This window comes from Schistocerca gregaria, chromosome 2 (genome assembly GCF_023897955.1).
Source record: "Schistocerca gregaria isolate iqSchGreg1 chromosome 2, iqSchGreg1.2, whole genome shotgun sequence".
NCBI lineage: Eukaryota > Metazoa > Arthropoda > Insecta > Orthoptera > Acrididae > Schistocerca > Schistocerca gregaria.
Window position 1 is genome coordinate 460,631,919 of NC_064921.1, and position 23,143 is coordinate 460,655,061.

General features: G+C 36.1%; 1 protein-coding gene across 11 annotated transcripts in view; it reads right to left on the bottom strand.

Moving 5' to 3' along the window:
• Positions 1–23,143, bottom strand: part of LOC126325899 (protein muscleblind-like) — a 576,348-nt gene that overhangs the window by 15,555 nt on the left and 537,650 nt on the right. For 10 of the 11 annotated variants that reach the window (XM_049995407.1, XM_049995455.1, XM_049995415.1 and 7 more), the window contains one exon: positions 15,325–17,796. In XM_049995407.1, coding sequence (XP_049851364.1) covers positions 16,990–17,796 — 807 coding nt within the window. In that variant the 3' untranslated portion in view covers positions 15,325–16,989. Of the gene's footprint in view, positions 1–11,764; positions 11,850–12,459; positions 12,519–15,324; positions 17,797–23,143 lie in introns of those variants that run through there. The other variant, XM_049995462.1, reaches the window with a different exon arrangement.

The following is a 23,143-nucleotide window of genomic DNA, read 5'->3' on the forward strand; positions in this document are numbered from 1 at the left end:
CCCTCTTTCCTGACGAAGCAGCCGCCGGTTGCGAAAGCTCGAAATTTTGTGTGTGTGTGTTTGTGTGTTATTTTATTGTGCCTGTCTACTGGCACTTTCCCGCTTGGTAAGTCTTGGAATCTTTGTTTTTAATATATTGAGGGATATCCTTGCTCCATATCAGGTTTCTGACACTCTTCCAGAATGCTTATGCTCTGCTCCTCTGCTTATTTCTTTCTCTGTCAGTTCTTCTTGGTTCTTGTACACATTGTATATATATATTACCCATCTTTCCTTATAGCTTACCCCTATTTTTCTCAGAATTTTTAACTTCTTGCACCATTTTACGTTCTTCATTCACGGCAGCAACTTGAATGCATGAGCTGTTAAGCTAATTGTGCAAAAATTATCACACTTGTCACCTCTTGCTGTCTTCATAACTGTGTTGATGATGTTTTGTCATAAGTCTGATGGTATATCTCCAGTCTTATACAGTCTACACACCAAGGCGAATAGTCATTTTGTTGCCAATTCCCCCAACAACTTTAGAAATTCTGATGGAATGTTATCTATTCGTTCAGCCATATTTTATCTTAATCATCCAAAGATCTTTTAAATCCTAATTCTAATACTGGATTCCCAATCTTTTCCCTATTGACTACCATTTCTTCTTCTATCATATCAGACAAGTCCTCCCCCACATAGAGGATTTCATTATACTGTTTCCACCTTCCACTCTCTCATCTGTATTTAACAGCGGAATATCCACTGCACTCTTGATGTACCTGTCCGTGCTTTTAATTTCACAGAAGGTTCTTTTGATTTTTCTATATGCATAGTCAGTCCTTCTTTTTCGATTTCTTCACATTTTTCATGCAGACATTTTGCCTTGGCTTCCTGCACTTCCTGTTTATTTCATTTCTAACTGACTTGTATAGCTTTATTCCTGAATTTCCCTGTACATTTTTGTACTTCTGTCTTTCGTCAATTAACTGAAGTATTTCTTCTGTTATCCATGATTTCTTCAGAGTTATCTTCCTTGTACCATGTTTTTCTTTCCAACATCTGAGATTGCTCATTTCAGAGAAGTACATTCCTCTTCAGCTGAACTGCTTACTGAGCTATTCATTATCACAGTATCTACAGCCTCTGAGAACTTCAAGCATTATCTCTTCATTCCTTAGTACTTCTGTATTCCTCTTCTTCACACTTCCTTGTCTTCTTTCCATTCCACTTCACTATATCTTGATTAAGTTGCAACATTTCTCTTTTCAAGTTTTCTAGCTTCCCTACCACATTCAAACTTTGACATTCCACACCCTGACTCACAGAACATTACCCTTTCATTGATTACTCAAACTTTTTCTCATGGCTACCTCCCTTTTGGTAGTCCCCTGCTGGAGATCTGAATGGGGGACTTGCCCTGATAGTCCAGAATCTTTTGCCAACTGAGAGATCACCATGACACTTTCTCAATTATGGGCCACAATGTCATGTGGATACACATTATGTGTCTTTAATTCAGTGGTTTCCATCGCCTTCTGCATCCTCACTGTTAATAACTGCTGATTCTTCTGCCTTTTGGGGGCTGTTTCCTAACCCCAGGGCAAGAGAGAACCCTGGCTTGACAAAGCCATTGGCAGATGAAGGGTGACTTCTTATGCCTGAAGTCTTTGGCTGTCATTGTTGATGATTTTCACTCAAGGTTTAAGCAGTGGAGAGGTTTGAACCCAGGACTGAGAATTTTTTAATTACTAGTCAATGACCATACCACCAGTATCCTCCTCCATCATTCTAGTCAACTCTTCTATCCAACTTCATCTCTCCTCTGCCATCACTATTTTTGCCTTTCTTTCTTATCTGGTACTTTTCTCTTGTCTGTATTGCCCTATTCTAGAATCATGATCTACTTTTACTTCTGCACTATGTCTTTGACTTCTTCATTCTATCATTGTGGTTCCTTCCATCTCTTTTTGTTATTTGTCCTCCCACATACTACTTCCATTGCATTTATTAATGTCGTCTTACGTCTACCTCATTCCTCTTCCAATAATGTGAGAAGTATAGTTTGCTATGCACCATATAGAAGAGGCACTGACTCGCAGACAGGCACAATGAAAAAGAATGCTAGAGATAATCAGATTTCGGAATTAGTCCTTCATCAGAAGTTGAACACACACAAGCACAACTCACACACATATGGTCACTGTTGTATCCGGATGCTAGTGCCCCATTGGTTCCATCACCATTTTATTTCTATCTTCATTTGAAACAAGCATTGTGTTTTTCTCTTGTATCGTGTATTCTCAAGCTTATCGTGAGCTACCTTTTTGTAGCCAATCAAAAGGGAAAAATATAGACTACTATCAACATTCTCGCTTAAGTGCCACCTTTAAAAGTTGGCATACCACTTTTCATTTCCATAATATCCCACAAACTAGATACAGTTGTTGTCTTCTCAGGCTTTTTAAATCAATTTCTGCTGCACAACTGTCATGAGATACTTTTTTTTTAATTACAAAATTTAGTCCCTTTATCATTCAAAAACATTCCAAACATACCAGACACATACAGATGACTGCTTCTGATAGGTAGACCTTTCTTTTTTCTGTCCCCTTTTCCTAGGAGCAATATGTTCAACTCTGAGACAAATAAGTAGTAAACCAAAAACTGTTCTGTTCATTTTTAATTTAATCTTTTCAGAGTAAAGTGAAAATATTGAAATATAGTCACCAATTTCTTCTAATTTTTTATGCTGTACACTACATACTTGTTTTTAGTTAATTGTATCTTGCCAGTTTCTGCAGAGTTTCTTTGGCTTAGTGAGAGGAGTTGTGTCGTTATTTCAGGTTCCCCATATTCTAACATGACAGCTTAGAAGCCATTATCAAAGCAGCCACATAGATGCAATACTTCTTAACATCCAAAAAGCATTTGATTCAGTACAATACTAATGCTTATTAATGAAAGTAAGATCATATGGGATATCAAACAAAATTTGTGACTGGATTGAGGATTTATTGGTAGAAAGGAAGTAGCTTGTTAGCTTGGATAGAGAATCATTACCAGAAGTAAAGTCAGGCATTCACATGGGAAGTGTGTTATGACCAATGCAACTGACATAGTACCCCACTGCACAGTGTCAAAGAAGGTACAAGCATAGAGACTAGGTTCCCAGATATGTGAGTGGCTTGAAGACTTCCTAAGCAATAGAACCCAGTATCTTTTCCTCAGCAGTGAGTGTTCATCAGAGACAAGGGTATCATCAGGAATGCCCCACCGAAGTGTGATAGGACAGTTCCTATTCTCTGTATACATAAATGATCTGACAGTCAGAGAGAGCAGCCATCTGCGATTGTTTGCTGATGATGCCGTGGTGTATGGGAAGATGTCACAGAGTGACTGCAGGAGGATAGAAGAAGACTTAGACAAAATTTCCTGTTGATGTGATGAATGACAGCTTGCTCTAAATGTAGAAATATGTTAGTTAATGCAGATAAGTAGTAAAACGGTCCCATAATGTTCTAATACAGCATTAGTGATGCACTGCTCGACAGTCACATTGACTAAATATCTAGGCACAATGCTGTAACGTGATATGAAATGGAACGAACATGTAAGAACAGTAACAGGGAAGGTGAATGCTCAACTTCAGTTTACTGGGAAAATTTTAGGAAAGTGTGGTTCATCTGTGAAGAAGACCATGTACAGAACACTAATGTGACCCATTATCGAGTAATGCTGGAGTGCTTGGGTTCCTCACGAGGTTGGATTAAAACAAGACATTGAAACAATTCAGAGGTGGACTGCTAGATTTGTTTCCAGTAGGTCTGATCAACAGGCAAGTATTACAGAGATGCTTCGTCAATACAAGTGGGAGACCCTGGTGATAAGACAATGTTATTTTCATGGAACATTATTGAGAAAATTTAGAGACCTGGCATTTGAAGCCGACTCCTGAATAATTCTGCTGCTGCTGATGTACATTTCACGTAAGGACCATGAAAGTAAGATAAGAGGGAGTAGGACTTTTATGGAAGCATATAGACGCTCATTTTTCCATTTCTCTATTTGCTAGTGGAACAGTAAAGGAAATTATTTGACTAGTAGTGGTACAAGATATCCTCTGCCATGCACCATGCAATGACATATGGAGAATGTATGTAGATTCCTGTTCCTGTTGTGAATTAATGATCTGGGAGACAACATTGTTAGTAACCTCAGCTTTTGCAGACAAATGTGGTTATCTACTAATGAAGTACTATCTGAAAAAACTACAAAATGTTCAGTCATATCTTGCAGAAATTTTAAAGTGGTGCTAAGGTGGTCAACTCGCTTTTGATGTTCATAAATGTAATGCTATACACTTTATTAGAGAAGAGGGGGGAGGGGGGGCATCCTGTGACTACAGTATCAATGGATCAAAACTGAAATCAGACAATTATTAGCCAAGTGTAACAGTGTGTATGAATATGAAATAGAATGACCACATAAGCTCATTCATAAGTAAATGTAGCGGCAGGCTTTGATTCAGTGGTAGGAATCAGTCTGCAAAGGAGACTGATTACAAAACATTCATATGACTTATCCTAGAAAACAGATCAAGTGGGTGGGTCCTATACCAAATAGGACTATCAGGGGGTGTTTAATGTGTACAAAGGAGGGCATCACATACAATCACAGGTTCATGTGAGCCACAAAAGTGCATCATGGAGATACTAAAGACTTGAAATGACAGATGCTTGAAGATAGATACCCTTCCCTCAAAAGTCTAATTAAAAAGTTTCAGGAAACAGCATAAAATGAGGAATCTGAATATGTGGTACAACCTCCTACTGATCTCAGAGGGAATGAGAGAAGAAAAGTAAATCCAGAAAAAAGCTGCAGAAAGAACTGTCAGAAAATAACAAAATACTCATATGTGCTGACTGCCATGGAAAAGGAGTCTTGGAGTTATTACATAAAAATTTGGATCGGTATATGATTCATCCTGATGCTCTGGATTGTGTTGTGGATAATATTGTACAGTAGTCTGGGGGATTGAGTTAAAAAGACTGTGATCCTTATTGGCAGTGCCACGTAATTTTACTGAAATGTATAGGAAATTGGCAGCAGGGCATTTTACAAAGGCTTTCCACAACTTTTACCATAAGTATCTAATTATTCTTGATGTACTTAAGTGACATGACTTCCCTATTTGGTTCTGGGGCAATGATGAAATAATAAAATTTAGTAATGACCTCTGAAAAATACCTGGTACATAAAAAGTATGGGGTTTAAAAATCTAAGTAATCAGTACAAAGATCTTGGAAGTCACTGCTTCACATCTATCTTATTGGTAAGATGTATATAACTGCGTAAAAAGAACGCTGGGGAACAAAAAGTTTGCTTGGTTGTAGCATGAAATATAAGGAACAGTTCAACCACAAAAGCTGTCAAAAGGAACCTGCTCACTATGTAGTTAGTTCACATTTAACACAAAAACAGTAATTAGAACAGGCACATACAACATATATATTGCTATAATTATATTAATATTTAATTAACTACTAATTATATTACTATTAAGTATATTACTATTAATATACTGTCAATAACAAATAAGCTCCTAGAACTCCAGTACTGGCTGGAACATTTAAATTGTAATGGATCTTTGGTAAAAAAAACATTGGAAGTCAGAAACTAAGCTATGAAACTATAGATGTATATTGGCTCTGTATGGAAATAAATTCTGCAGCTGTGACTATATTGTTTCCAAAACTAAAATAGTAGCTTTCTATCTCTCCTTGAGAATAAAAACTGCAGAGAGCTATTTACCTGAAACATTAAGATCACTAAAATTTTACAGTTTAAATGACAAGTATATGAGGCTGACTCTATAGCTTCATTGATGTATAGGGATTTGTCCTAGGCATTCCTCCTTAAAAAATTAGAAATTCTGACAGCAATATTTCAACATATACACTTACTGATGTGTTTTATTTTTAAGACTTAGTTCCCATACATATCACACAACTCGTGTTGCAACCACAATACAAGGAAAACACTTGGCCTTATATTGTGTACTATAAATCCTTAGTATTTTAAAAAAGAAGTGCATTACACAAGTACAAAAGTCTTCAACGCTCTCTCTCCTTAAAGCAAACCTGCTGCCAGTGAACCTTAAACAGCAACTTAAAAAGAGCCTAACAGAAAAATTATTCTATACTGTAGATGATTATTTATGTCAACACTAACAATTTCTTTAATTGGTTATAATCTGCAGTTCTGTTCCACTTGTAGTAACTTAATTCTCAGGAACTTCGTTTTGTGATAAAAGTGGGTTAAGTAATATTTGTGCTTGTAACATTCTACATTTTAATACATATGTAGTTGATTGGTTATCAGAATCCTTTAGCTATCAGTAAATATCTGTAAACATTGATTAGTCAATGTTTTGCAGATTCTGTAAATATCAATTAATCAGGTTCATTTGCAAAAATATTTCACTGAACTGTTATGACTGGACTATGTTTTACATTTTATTTGGTATATTTCGGTTTACATTGTAATAATCTCTGTGAAATGTATTTCTTTATTCACTTATCCTACATTCAAGCAAGTTCCTCACTAATTAGGTACATAGGATTAAAAATAAATAAAGCTAACACAACATAATTTGTAATTTTAAATTTAACTGAATGAAATTTACTTCAACTGCTAGGTACATCTGATCATGAAGGATCCTGGCTTTGGTTATCTACATACAATAACACAGATGGCTGTTTATTTGAACAGTGAAGAGTAAATAGACACATTAACAAATTAAAGCTAAATCAATTAAAAATCCAGATTAAACGTGTGAATGTAGACTTTCCTGGCACACACTGCTGATGAAATTTTCTCAAGCTTCCAGCCAGGTGGCTGCATTGAAATTCTGTCACATATATATATATATATATATATATATATATATATATATATATATATATATATATATATATATATATATATATATATATATATATATATATATATAAAACAGAAAGAAACTTCCACATGGGAAAAATATATTAAAAACAAAGATTCCAAGACTTACCAAGCGGGAAAGCGCCGGCAGACAGGCACATGAACAAAACACACAAACACACACACAGAATTACGAGCTTTCGCAACTGGCAGTTGCTTCGTCAGGAAAGAGGGAAGGAGAGGGAAAAATGAAAGGATGTGGGTTTTAAGGGAGAGGGTAAGGAGTCATTCCAATCCCGGGAGCGGAAAGACTTCCCTTAGGGGAAAAAAAGGACAGGTGTACACTCGCGCACACACACACACACACACATATCCATCCGCACATACACAGACACAAGCAGATGTGTGTGTGTGTGTGCGCGAGTGTACACCTGTCCTTTTTTTCCCCTAAGGGAAGTCTTTCCGCTCCCGGGATTGGAATGACTCCTTACCCTCTCCCTTAAAACCCACATCCTTTCATTTTTCCCTCTCCTTCCCTCTTTCCTGACGAAGCAACTGCCAGTTGCGAAAGCTCGTAATTCTGTGTGTGTGTTTGTGTGTTTTGTTCATGTGCCTGTCTGCCGGCGCTTTCCCGCTTGGTAAGTCTTGGAAATCTTTGGAGAAATATTTCCCAGACACCACAATTAATGCTGCAGGTGGGGCACCCCACATCCTTTTAAATCAGTAAGTCTAAGTCACTTGTACATAACAGAGGTACATAATATTTACATTGCTAATGCAGTATGATACATTATGAATCTACTATAAATGTAACACAATTCTTAACTGCAGAGAGATACAGTCTTAGCATATTTTTTATAAGAAACTTTTAAGTATCCGTGGGTGGATTCTCAGGATATGATATGTCTTATGCAGCAACTTGATGTCAATGGAATTTGTCATTATTGGAAATTAAATGTCATCTAGTTCTTTATTATATTCTTATTTGCCTTTTGTCATCAGATTGTCAATCCTAGATTCAGTCTGGGGCACATCTGGAATTCACCGTTACAAATTTGCAGTGAAGCTGGGTTTATAAACTTTTGGAGCACATTTAACTGTATTCATCACTCCAATTCTCATTATATTTTTGACACTGCTTCTACTTTGTTTGCTGCCAACTCTACAGATGTCAGTCTACTATGGACAAATAAAGTAATCTTTGTGGTTCCAGACTCTCCTTTCTTTCTAGATTATCTATCACAGACAGTAAAAAATACTGCCATCAAAATTCTTTTTGCAGACGAAATACTAAAACAAACATTCCATCTTTTTACTGTATTTGCTTCACACATGTACAGCTTTTATAAAGATAGATCAGTCAATAAGTGACTGCTGTTCTGATGTGAGTTACAATCTATAACCTGCATATATCTACTACATGGTTCTCTTAGGTCATGCCTTAATATTATGGGTATATAACTCAATATTTTCTACATTTTAAATGTGTTATTACACTTATGAAAAAATACAGATATTTGCTAAACTCTGTACAATAGTGACATATCTTCATACCATGGGCTCAAGATTAGAAAGAGCTCTAAATTTTTCTACATCAGTTTAATTCCTCCTCTTTAGAAAGACTATCTGGAACTATTGTTATTTTTCATGTATAGAAGTTATGAAAGACTGCCCTCAGATTTCAATATGTTTTGCACTCATTGTAATATGAGAGTTATCAATATATATTCCTCTCACAGTCAGCCTGTCTGAATTAAAAATAAGCTGTTTTCATGCAGAAACTCTTTAACAAAAGTGTTGTCAACATCCATAAACCTGACTCAGAAGCATTTATCATTTTCATTCACAACATAATTAATTTTTTGCTCAAACAGCCCAACCAATTAATGAATTATTAAAGTTGGTGAAACTAAAGAACATAATAATTATTATTAAATTATTGAAGTTATTGAATGGTTCTGTTGTTTCCTGATGCAGATGGAAATAACAACACATACTATGTTCAGTTATACACATAATAATTTCATGCAGATATCTGCAATTCCTGTTTCTGTTCTCCCACTAATGACATGACACACTTGGTGAGATACTATAGAGGGTTATTATAATTAAAGTTATAGTTTCAAAGTGCTATAAAAAAATGAATCACTGCTCAGAATGACACCAAATTTGAACATCATAGTACTGACAGAGGGGGAAACATTATGCAAGCAAAAAAAATTTAAGGAAAATTTTACCACTACATGGCACTGTAAGTGGCAGAATATGCAAAATGAAAGATGTGTCATACATGACTGTTCCTCAGCACATGCCTGTGATTCTCAGCTTGATTGTCTCAATGGAAGATCCACATTGCTGAAAAGCCTTTTTACAATGATGGTGACTGTGCACCAGTAGCTCTGCAGACGTTCCCGACCCTCAAGGGCATGAAAAAAGGCATTGGTCTGATGTCTGCCAAGGGTCTGGACAGGTTCTTTTGAAGTGCAACGTGGGAAAGGGAGGAAAACAACTGATCTGACACCAGTAGAAGATAACTTATGTTCAGAGGTTTCTTCGTGCTGACATACCAATAAAATGGCTCTGAGTACTAAGGGACTTAACATCTGTGGTCATCAGTCCCCTAGAACTTAGAACTACTTAAACCTAACTAACCAAAGGACATCACACACATCCATGCCGAAGGCAGGATTCGAACCTGTGACCATAGTGGTCACACGGTTCCAGACTGAAGCGCCTAGAACCGCACGGCCACACCGGCCGGCACATGCCAATAAGACAAATGTTTCCTCTGGAATTTCTTGCTTGAATGGAACTGAACAATGAATGACCATGGAATGTTCTGTGGATGGACAAAGCCCATTTCCATCTTTAAGGACTTATAAATACAAAGAAGTGTAGAATACGGGTCAGGAAAAATCTGCTCACACATCAGTCATTACAGCTTCAATCTGCAAAGGTAATGGTGTGGTGTGGGTTGATAGCATTGTTTATCAAATGACTGTATTTCTTCAAAGAGATGTGTCCTGCTGGTCTTGTTACCTGTACCAACACTTGCTAATGCTGTAACAGTCTTTTGTACATCGATATCATTACAATCCTTCAACAGTGTTGATGTATGAGTAGGATCATTTTTATGTCCAGCTTGCACAATCTTAATTCTTGTGACTTCTGGCTGTGGTGTTATCTGAAAGAAGTTGTGTTCAGTGCTCTGATTACAAATGCAGCTGATTGAAGGCAAGCACTGAGCAATGCAATCTGAACATGACCTGTAAGACACTCTGATCTGCTGCGGAGTAAGTTGTTTCTTGATGTAACTTGCTGCAGCATACTGAACATGTCTTGTGCCAATCTCACAACAATTAAAAAGGACAATCAAATACTGATTTTTTCCATCCAATGTGGTACAACCTTGCCATGGTGGATGGCATTATGTAAATAACAGTGCCGCAACTGTTGAATGCCAAACTTATGCAGTCATACACATTGCACAGTATGGTTTGTTTAATGTACAACTCACATCATAGCTGTTGTATTGTGATTCATCTGTCATTTGTAGCCAAACCCATTTACATTATGACAGTGTTTTGAAACCAGAACTTTAATTATAATCACCCTGTATATTCATATCTTTATGGTATGGCATGTGATGCATTGCTTACTTCAAATCATTTGTTCTCTGAATCTAACAATAGAGTCAACAACACACCAAACCACACAACAGTGCTATCTGTCAAAACAGAAGAAACAGCAACCTGTGACTTCTTATTACACAAGAGAACAGTAAATATTTGAGATTACACTTTTCTTTGGAGTGTGGGGCTTCACTGACATCAAATTGAAATTCAAGTGTCAGTAATTTGATTCTGAAGGAATTTGTCTGGAGGAAGCTTTGTATGGAAGTGAAATGTGGAGAATAAACAATTCAGAAATGGACAGGAGCTTTTGAAATGGAGAAAGCCATAGATTATGTGGGCAGATTAGGTAACTAACAAAGATGTACTGAATCAAACTGTAAGGAATGGTTTGATAAGACACATTCTGAGACATCAAGGAATCACCAATTTGGTAATGGAGAGAGCTTGGGAGGCAAAAAGCACAGAGGGAGACCAAGACTTAACTACAATAAACAGTTTCAATTACATGTAGGTTACAGAAGTCATGCAGAGATGAAGAAGCTTGCACAGGATAAACTACTGTGGAGAGATGCATCAAACAGTCTTCATACTGAAGACCACCATCACAACAACAACAGCTTCTTATAATGGTACTCCTCAATAAACATGACCTACAACATACATCATGTTCTAAGGATTTAAAAAGTGTAAAATTTGCATGTTTTTAAAAGGAAAAAGTATTGTGGTGCTTAATTATTGAATCAGTTCACTATAATTGATCCAGCTTGAAACCACAGTCATAGTGTTCTTATCTGTATTTCTGTTCATAGACTCTCTTACAGTCATGACCAACTCAGTTGTGATAGGTTAAGGTATTAACGATAATCCACATCAGCTTTTCTTTTACCAATATTTGCAGAGTGAACTGAAACAGAACAATTTTGCAGTTCCATGCAAGCAACTTGAAATTCTTGTGCTTGAGCATCTATGCATCTGCCAACTGTTACTGAGGGAAAAAAAAAGGGGGGGGGGGGGGGCTGGAATGTCATGGTGGTGGTGAGTCAGCTTACTTGTCATCATGAAACAAATTTGTTTAGACAATCATTATAGACATATTAAAAACAATGACAACTTGATATTCCATCTTGAAACAGCTTCAAGCTGAAATTTTACTTTAACAAGGAAAAAGCACCATAAAATTTATGGAAGTATTCTGCTTGTACCTTCCTGAAGATGAACAAATCTGCAGGCAGGCCGATTACACAGTTGTCGGTTAAAATCTTGGCACACCGGGAGGGTGTCCAGTAACTGAAACAGGAAATTTATAGTACAGAATGTAACAAGACTCCAATAAAAATTATGCTCTCATTTAGCAATAACAAATTAGATGATAAAAAATGTTTCTTCACTCTGTTATATTATATATGATATTTCATGTGATTCAAGTCACAGCTATATTTGACAGGAATGTTTACCAAGCTACGGAAACATGTAACGTGCATTTCTTAAATTCATGTAACAATTAAAAATGCAGATATGGACATGCGTTACTATATATTTATATACTACTCTGTTTCTGAAAACCTCACCATAACTATTGCTTCTCAGCATTCAACAAGTAACATAGTTTCCTTGAGGGTTAATATAAAGCCAAAACCAGACAAATTACAAAGAAGTATCACATGCATCACTGCTTAATCTGAAATTTGCTGTTCAGATTTTCTAAGAAATGTGCAAAAACAGAGATTCTTAACTGTTCAAAGCGCATGTTAAGTCCTACCATTAAACTAAGGAATGACAGATTTTTTTCTGTAAATATTAAATCTGTTTTTTTATGTCTTTTGATCTCTATATAAAACAATATGAATTTGGATAAAAAACAGTAACATGAAATACGATGAAATAAAAGCTCAACTACCTGTCCTTGATCATCTGTGTAGACCACAAAAGGAGCATTTGCGGGCACTGTGGCTAGAGCTTGGTGCCCGAACCAAACGACATGCAGCGTAACAAGCATGTGGCGGGCGTACGTGAGAAGGCAGCAGTGCAGGCCAAGGGGAAAAGCACAGCCAGATGCGCATCAGCGTTCATTACCATTTTATGTTTCCCCACACCGCAGCAGCACATTCCGAAGATGGTGTACGTATTTCAATAATCCACAGCGGCACGACAATCCGTTGCATTCCATCAAGGCACACCAATGTTTAAACCACCAATACGCACACACATAACACAAGATAACGAAATAAAGAGTTGTTTTATTATGTAATTTTTGAAGGAATGACAGTTAACCGCCACACAGTAACAATGAGAGGATATTAAAAATTTGATATGTCGAGGAAAACGGAACAGTTCCGAGGTGTGGGAGTAGAGCGATTGTTGGCGTGCGATGGGAATCGTTATTCAGCCAAAGTGTAGGAAAGCATGAAAAAAAGAGAAATAGCAGAAAAATTACATAAGGCATGCGAAATATTAAGAAGATAGAAAACTTAATATCAAATACTAGTGTTAATTTGGCTATAGCTGTAAACATATTATCTCTCTCAAAGCTGGTTTATCACAGATAAGAATTACTGCTCAGTCCAAGTGAAAAACACTATTCTTTGCCCAACGTCACATAAAGCTACTACTGTTTTATGTCATGCTCTTTTCCTTAAACAGAAAAAAGTGTTTGGTTTGAAGAAGTTCAGGATCTTTAAAAGGAAAACCGGTTGTTGCAGAATCTTTTGCATATAACGTGAATTTAATAGAAAAAAAATGCTCTAGATATAGGATAGTTAATCTTGTGTAACATGTATGTATACAAATATATTATATATAAACAAGAAGGATCGAATATATTGGCAGGATCATTAGGATACAGTATCATATCTGAAGTACTTCATCTTAAAATTCAGTCTTTATTGACTCAATGTTGACAATTCAGTTCAATTAAGAGTGTTGTGGACACACACAATGTGATGTTTCTTTAAATGACTGTGAGGTACATTACTTACAAATCTCATTATCTGAATGATAGTGGAAAGTGTTAAATACATATGAAAGAACAAATACAAATCTTTACAACAGTAATATCAAACACGAAATTACAATTCAGTGCTCCACAGCAAGCTGTACTACATGGTTAATATGTTTCAATGCGCTTACCAACTAAACACACAACAAAGGTCTGAACAGTACACGCCATGAAGAGAAAATAGCAAAAAACAAACCTACTGCGTGGTACTGCTAGTCATGCTCCAGTCTATAAAACTATTTACCTTGGCAATACTAGTTATAGAATAGTGTTTGCTCAAAAACAGCTATCATGTACAGAATGTATTCATAAGCAGTGAAATAACAGCAATGTAATGATAGAAGAACTGTTATTTATATAAAAATTCACTCAGATATAATTGTTATTTTAAGAAACACACAGTAATGAGGGACTGTTTTGCAGACAATGTATAAATGCTCCAGGCTCGATAACTGACTTGTGTTGTTTCAGCATTTCCTTAAGGAAACTGGCATTGATGTTAATAAGAGGCATGAATGAATTAATAAAATGAATGTGTAGAATGTTAACAATACCATTTGAGTGGTATAACAGATGTATACAAATAACCCATTTTGATTATATATTCATATTTAAATATATGTACATATAAGTCAAACAACAAGCACTGAAACTCTCTGTCAATACATACATGACCAGAGATATGGACATAAATTTATTTCATTGTATGCTGCTGTTCAAGTTTTTGGTATATATTTATTAACTTAAAAAACAGTAGAAATGAGATTGTGGGAGTAATGTTCAGAAAAAACTGCATTATAAATTTTCAGAAGTTTCTGAATATTTTACACTCTTCTCTATTAAATTGCTTTTTTTCCTGACATATTGTATTCTCAGCACATGAAAAACAGTGTTTACTGGAGAGAAAGCATGAAAAGTGTTTCTCAAATTTGCAAAAGCCACAAATGCATTCATTTTTCCAATAGTACGCTTTCCACATTTATAATGTACATAGCAGACAGTGCACTGAAGATGTCAAAAAGCAATATTTATACCCAAAAAGTCAATGAGAATAAATGACCATCTCTGTGATTATAACTTAATCATGCAACCATTACATAAATGTTGATTTCTGTGCTAGCATTCTAGAACTGTAGTTTGTTTCTTTTGTTGTAGACAGCTGTACATGTGACAGATACTTTGTTAACAGATTAGCTGTTACTATGCGTAGTAGCCCATTTCTCACACTGTTCCGCATTTCATTCACCCTTACTCCTTGAAATAAGCAGATTGTTTTACAAAGATGCAACAGATGTAAAGCTACAGGATAACAACAATCATTTAGCAGTTTGATATGAAGTTGTAATGCTACAGGTAGTGTGAAATATGACATCAAGTGCATTCACTACGCAAATAAGGACTTAGAGACAAAGACTGGTAGTAAATTAAAACTTGGACTTATAAATATATTTATATCGTATAGAATGAGTAATATGCAACAAATTATCTCTATAAATTTCAGAACTCTCTACTATTGCTAACTCCTGCAGTTCTGAACATTTGAGGAACAGGAATGAAGGTTAGTATTAGAAAAGGAATCTAACTGCCTTACCTGATGGTGCCGCTCTATAGACATGTAGAGAAAGGAACGGAACACTGGAAAACTAAAAATTTATTTTTATGGTTCTGTAATTAAATACTTTATTTATTTTGTTTCATGTAAAACTAAAATGTAGGAATATGAGGGGATGAGAAGACTGAGAAAAGAAGCATTAATAAAACAAATAATCATGCATTTCCAAGCATTATTATTACAAATACTGGCTGGTGTTTGTTTCTTTACATACAAAGATCAGCAGGATTAGACAATACAATACACATTTGTATGGAATACAGTCAAAACTCAGTGATGGCAATGGCAAATAAGCGTGACAAGTCAGGCAGACTGTAATAAAAACCCAAATCCTTAAAAATCAGTACAGGACAGTAGCAGAAGGCACTTTCTTCGGTATGCCACGAAATGAAGCGAGCATAATAATGCTGCAGTGTGTGACCCAATGCCCACTACAATTGTCTCTGTTGGGTAAGCACTTCCACAAGCATCTGATCAACATTACATTATAAGTATAAACTGGCAGACACTTCAGTGGTTACACAAAACTTTAATAGCACTTGAAATAAGGACAGAAATTAGATTTTTTTGTTATAGCTTAAAACAACATCTTAGAAATGCAAAATGTTTTCATAATTAGTAGAATAAAATTCTCTTTAAATATTATATATTTTTATTTATATATCTTTCTATATCCTACTTTAAAAGAAATTATTTCATTTTAACATTAATACCAAAATATTAAAAACATAGGTCAATGACCATTAAGATACTATACTAACTTGCTAACATAGGAACACTTAAAAAGTAGAACTGTATGAATTCATTACAGCAGCACCATTTTACTTTAAATTTTTTAAAGAAAGAATGCCCCTTTAAGCAATTAATTATTTGTCAAGGTGCTGTACAAATATGAGGAAGCATACAGTTCTTTATGAATTAACTACAAATATAAAAGCTCTCTACATAACAGATTATGTACTGGACAAGATTCCAATAATAAGAAGATTGACTAAAAATAACAAACAGATATACAATAATAAAACTACAACATTAAATAAGTGAATACATAGCCATAAATATGTGGCACATAGTGAACAGGGAACAGCATAACCCAAAAAGCCACCAGATGAGTTTGTATTCTTTAGAAGAGACTGAATATTATTATTCTTTTACAACTTGATATCTTTAATGTTGCTTATATGTACAGATAAATGCGAGTGCTTTGGATAGTAAGAAATGGGTCTTCTTGGGTTAATAACAGACAACTACTGTGGCACTAACTAACAGATTTTAAAAAGTATACAATGTCCATATATCTACCATGCTAAATTTCTACTGGTTTTGTTTATTTTATGCCCCACTGCATGCAAATCAGGGAGACAGGGAAATTTCATTGTCAGAATACAGTTCTCTCTGGCACTTAAAATTCAAAACATTAAACATAGTTAAAACTTTAACTGCCTTTTACACTGTCTGAGTGAAACGGCACAGAAAACTGATACAAGGAACTATGCTGACAGAAGAACTGTTTATTTTCATACAGCACCACTGTCATACATAATTAGTTCTACCTAAAGTTAATTTATCACAGCTCGTTACAATGTCAATGTGACTACGAGCCATAAATGAGAGCCTCCCTTGGGTGCCCTCATGTGGCAGCATTCCTCCCCCAACATATATTAGCCACACACTTTTTGGTCCATTAGTGGCAAATGAATGACTTTGTCATAAGACAGGAGAATTTTTCATTTTCCCCTGTGACCTTTATTCCTCATAATTTCAGCTGAATTTTGACTAGACATTTTAAATGTTTATAATACACAAATGTATACAAAAATTTATGTAGTTTTCATCTTTTTGTATGGTTGAAGTGCTACACTTGTAATGACATTATTATTGTTTGATGGGGTTGTAAGTGTGCCATAATGAGCCATCATATGGCTGAAAATACCATTACTGACCACAGGTGTGGGAGGCTGTGATACAACAGCGTATGGTGAAGGCATCAGTTGTGGCCTCAAAAACTGGTACTGGGGCATAAGGGCAGATGGATTAGGGGCTCTGTTAAAGGTAAACAGCCCAGGTTGTGGTTGTGGATAAGCCACAGGGTGTCCAAGACTAATCCCAGGTACTGTTCCAGGTGACGGAGTTGGAGGAGCAAATCGTGGAGGTGGGGGAGGCATTACAGCTACAGCCTGTTTGTTGAGTGCAACGCCAGTATAATTGAGTGCCATCATGGGGTTTATTCCAGATGCAGCCATCTTCACTGCTTTTGCATAGTTCTGTTGCGCTACTTCCTTTGCAGCAGCGGCAGCAGCAGCCGCGGCGGCTGCTGCTGCTGCAGCTGTCCCCGGATCAGAAGACTGAGATGGGGCAGGAATGCTACTTGCTGAGGGCACCTTCTCTGGTTCGTCCGACTTTGAAGCTTCAGCCACATTCACACTGCTGGTTCCAGGTGAATCAGTAGGGCTGAGGGAGGCACTAGTCACAGTGGCAGTGGGGGTACTCGAGTACTCACATGACACTGGGACAAATGGCTGCTGCAACTGCATCAGCTGCTGGTAAGTTGTGGTGTTGGGCTGGTATACAGGCATTCCAGATTTATCTGCAGCTGGTCGCTTATAGGGGACCATTCCAGGGAAGCCCTGCAAAAAGACTAACTTTTACTCACTTCTTGAATACAAATTGTGCATGTAAAATGTGATTAACAGACACTGACAACACACACTTATTTCTGAATAAATATCTTCATTTCTACAGATTACAAATTAAAGAATGTATGGATCTTACAAATCTGTCAGAGCAAAGACAAAAGACATTTAAATTCAAATTGGCACCATTTACATTCATAGTGATAGTTCTCAGTACTGCAATGATATGCCACACATACCAAAAGTAATCACAAAAATCCGTATGCACTAGCCACACACATTTACTTGAGTGTAACAAGTGAACATTAAATCATCAGCATCAACATATTCCTATGATCACATGTGAAAGTCCATAAATGGAACTTCATTTACAAACAAGACATTCAGAAAAAAATATTCTTGTATATGTTAGCTTAGAAGGCAGTTTGATAAAGTTTTTACCCAAAAAATATGCAGCAAATAACAGTTTTCACTTCAAATGTGCAGTGGATGTAAAAATCTTTGCTACAATTCATACACTTATGTGCAACATTTTAAGAGCGTTGCTTAATTGAAAATGAAGATTGTACACAAGAGCAAAATGACTTTTCAACAAAGTTGTTAAGAGGAAACTGTACGGTGAACCTCAAATTGCGTTAAAGCTGCTGGAAAATAAAAAAGAAGTCAACTTTAGAATTTCAAATGAAAACATAGGACAAAATTATGACTTTCGAATAGAGCTCTCAAAATTGAATTTTTGGCCTAAAAAGGTTTATGGTACTTCATGCCAGTTCACTGTCATCAAAAGCTTACACCATTTCACACCAGCTTAACAAGAAAGTGGGAACTGTTCCTACTAGAAGTGTAACTCAAAGGCTCTCACTTTTGTGTCTTCACTCATGTCTAACAAACAGAGTTTTGATAGTACATTGTCAAAAAGTTCATGTGGTGGTCTTGTCTATGTTTATGTTATTTGTTCAGTAACAGGCATTTGATATGCTTGTAGTAGTCAGACAATGTGACCAGAATTGCCAGGAAGCAAAGCAGGTTTATGCAGAGAGATAGCTAGATTGCAACATGGTTTTGGTGGTTGGAGGCATAAATTCACAATACTGGCTGCACACAATTGACTCCTGATCATAACTAGTGACTCAGAGTATATTTTAGAGATGATAGGGATCCAGAGGTTCTTGCTGCAATAAATCTCAAACCACATCTTTCCACACAAAAATTGACAGTGCATTCTGAAAAGTAATGCCTCTGAATTTTTATAACTCTTAAAGCTTTTTAAAATAAAATAAAAATCTTTAACAAGCTACAGGCTACATATTTATTTCTCAACAAAGTCACCCTGGTAATGAACACATTTCTCACAACAAGAGACCAGTTTGTTGATACTGTCACTGTAAATGTTTGAGACTGTTGATGGCACTATAACGTCGCCTTTGCTTGACCACTTCACCACTATCAAAGTGAAGTCCTCAGAGGTGTTCTTTAAGTTCTGAAAACAGTCAAAAATCAGACTGGGCCAAGTCAGGGCTGCACAGAGGTTGATCGAAGACGGTGAACCCAAGGCAACAGATCGTTGCAGATACAGTGACACTACTGTGTGATCTGGCAATGTCATGCTGAAGGAGAGAATGCTCCATGTGTGGTCCAACTCTTCAAATTTGAAAATCATGCTGTTTCTCATGCACCAATGTAGTTACTTTACACACCTCCATGTCACACACTACAATTCAGAGCCCTCTAGCTGCAGAGGGCTGCAAATATGTAGAAATGAAGAACAAACACGTAGAATGTTAATGTTTGTTTTATTTAAATAGCTTTAAGGGTTTTTTGCATACAAAATTTGGAGGCATTACTTTTCATGATGATTTCAAAGTCACATTCATCAGAGGGGAAATGATTTTGACAAAAGAATCATCCACTCCAACTGATTTACAAATCAAAATTTCGTCTTCCAGACTTCCATTCTTTGGACTACTGAACACACTTCCAAACTCAATAACAATGTAAAAATTCATAAGGTTATACCAGCAAGACAATCAGCATCTCTGGAACACAAATGTCTGGTGTAGCTTCATCCACAATCAAGGTACTGAACCTTCTTTACAGTCAGCTGCATGGTCAGAAATTTTCTAAATTTCTTGTACATACATTGACATATTTGCTAGAAGATGTTCCACTAGCTGTATGAATGTTAATGTGATTGCAGTAATATGGATATCTGGCACATCTGGTCAGATTTTTGATTAACGTAATGGTCATAAGATTTAACTCACCTCGATTATTTATTCTGCCTACGTCCACAGAAAAGAGAATTAAATTGTAACCAGTTGCCAAGATGGAACAGCCTTCTATCATATTCAAGAAATAGCTGATTCTTTATTGATCTTTGCTGTTTTTATTTAAAAACTAAAATAATCAAATTACCTAATGAAAAGAAGGCTTATAATATCCCAATATGATCCTGAATATTGCACAGTGATGTATGTCACATGACATGCTTGTCGAACTAATGGCATTAACTATCTGGTAGTAGCTATTGGTAATCTGAAAAATATCTAATGTGTGTTTAGGTAAACACATACTACAGTCAACAGTCCTATGGAGCTACACAAGTGTACTAGACTGGAATTCAAACCTGGATCTTTCCCTTTTGTAGGCAACACCTCAGAGATTGAGCCTTCAAGTATACCACTTGACTTGATTTTAATCTCTATTCTGACAGTATTTAACCCACACTTTTCCAAACACCATAGTGTGTGTCACCATACCTAGTACCACCTCAGAAAGAAACAATGTGATGTGGAATGTGAAATGTAAATTGGATTCTGGAATTTCGAAGGTTTCAGAGTAATGGTTCACTTCTTAATTTATCATGGAAGATATCTATTTTTCCTATTTCATATGTGACAGAGCGAAGTGAAAATTTCTCAACATGTTTGCCATTATCAAGGAAACTCAGCCTGAGAGAAATTGTGGAAGGTGATTTAACATTCTTTCTACGTGCCAAGTTTGTAAGATGACATCCTACACAATAGAATCCAGTTCTAGAACTACTGACTGATCTTAAGAAAAAGTCAACGTAGAGTATCTCTTAATGTGCTGTTCAATACTAGCTTCAAATATTTCATCCTACTTTTCCATTAGAATTAGAATTTTATGAGATCATACGTGGAAATGAGGAATGTGCTGCCCACTGTTCTCTGACTCTGCTCAGGGAACCATTTGTAGTGTCTGCATTTGAAATTTTCCATCCACTGTCAGTACTTGAGGACTACTAAAAAATGAGCTTGTTATACAGTGTAAACATTATTCAAATCACCTATATGGGAAAAGTTTATCCAAAAGTATTCTAGTCACTGTTTGCAACCTTTCCACCCTACTGCCCATTTCAACCATCATTTCCCCATTTCTTCAATTTATTATTTTTATAATTCACTGGATTTACTTGGTTGAGTGATGCCAAAACTTCAAGAACATAGTCAAGACACCAAAGGTAAAAATTATTAAGTGACAGAAAATCAGTAATTTTTTTAAATTAAAGGGTATGCACATTTAAAAAAACACATTTTATCCTAAATGCTAAAACTGATCTAAACTGTCTTGACAGGAAATGTCCCAATGTTTAAATCTAGAATAACTAAAATACACTAAAATTGTACACATTTATGAAGTGAAAACTGACAAGAAACTTCCTAGTAAAGTGACTTCCAAATGCTTGACATTTTTTGAGAATGTAATTTGCAATGTAAAGCAGCCACTGTTCTCACAGCAGTCTCTCAATAACTTCTCTGGATAGAAAAACATACTACACTCCAAAGTTTTGACAGAGTTAAATGTGGTTTTTGATTGGCCTTGAACCATTGACTTTGGCATAGTGGGGTGGCTTGTGTGTCTCAGTGATAAAGATACCTCTGATGTATGCGCAACTACATGAGAGAGATATATCAGTGGGGAAATCTCACTAGCATATCATTCCTGCAAACGGGCAGCAATCTTTTCAGTAGCTGAAGGGACAACATTCAGAATGATTGATGATCTGTCCTGATAACATTAACCAAATTGCCCTTACAATGTAAGTACTAAGAACAGCAGAAAGTAAGGGGGAAACTGCAGCCGTTATATTCCCCAAGGATATGCAGGTTTACTCTATAGATTAAAATGATGACACCTTATTGGGTCAAATATTCTGGAGGTAAAATAGTCCCCCATTTGAATCTCCAGACTGGGACTACCCAAGAGGATGCTGTTATCAAAACAAATTAATTAGGCAGACAGATTAGAGAATTTAAGGAAAGAAGTGGACAACTGAAGTTGGATAAGTCGGAATTAGTGAAGTGCAGTGACAGAAAGAACAGGACATCAGATCAGGTAATTACAAGGTTATTAACAGAAAATGAAATAATGGTAAAGCATGAGTACATCCTGTATTATATGAAATTAGCTAATTCAGGTGAGCTACTGTGAATGGAACAGAGAAAGCATTATCACCCTACTAGATCCACACATGACGAGGAGACTGAGAGAAGGTATGATGGTGGCATAAAAGAAATTATTCAGATCATTAATGAAGATGAAAATTTAATTGTGATGTGGGGTACCAATGTGATAGCAGGCAAAAGACGAGAAGGTAAAATATTAGGAGAACACTGACTGCAAGAAAGTAGTGGAAGGGGAAGCTATCTGGCAGAATCTTGCACAAAGCACAATTTATCACTGTTACCACTTGGTTTAAGAATCTTGGGAGAAGGTTGCCTGATGGAACAGACCTAGATATACCACAAGGTTTCAGACAAATTATAATGGTAAGACAGAACTTTGCACAGCAGATTTTAAATTGCAAAATATTTTGAGGTGTAGATGTGGACTCTGACCATAATTTATTGGTGACAAACAGCAGATTAAAACTGAAAAAATTATAGATAAGTAAGAACCTATAAATTGAAAGAACCACTGGTTGTTAAGCAGCAAAGGCAGCATTAGGCAACAAATGATTGAAACAATGGAAATGAATACAATAGAACATAAATAAGCAGCTTTGAGACACAAAATAGTCAAGGGAGCAGAGGATCAAATTGGGAAAAGGATAAGGTACAGCAGAAATGATTGGAAACACATGAGACGTTGAATATAACTGGCTAAAAAGAAAATATAAAAATGCACCAAATGAAGCAGGAGAAAAGGGATACAAATAGCTAAATAATGAGACTGACATAAAGTGGAAAATGGGAAACAGGAATGGCTAGAGGAAAAACTCAAAGCTGTTGAAGAGAGAGATGTTGCCAAATTAAAAATTAAAGAAACCTTTGGAGAAAAGTAAGGTAGCTGTGTACCTCACACAGGAAAGAACAGA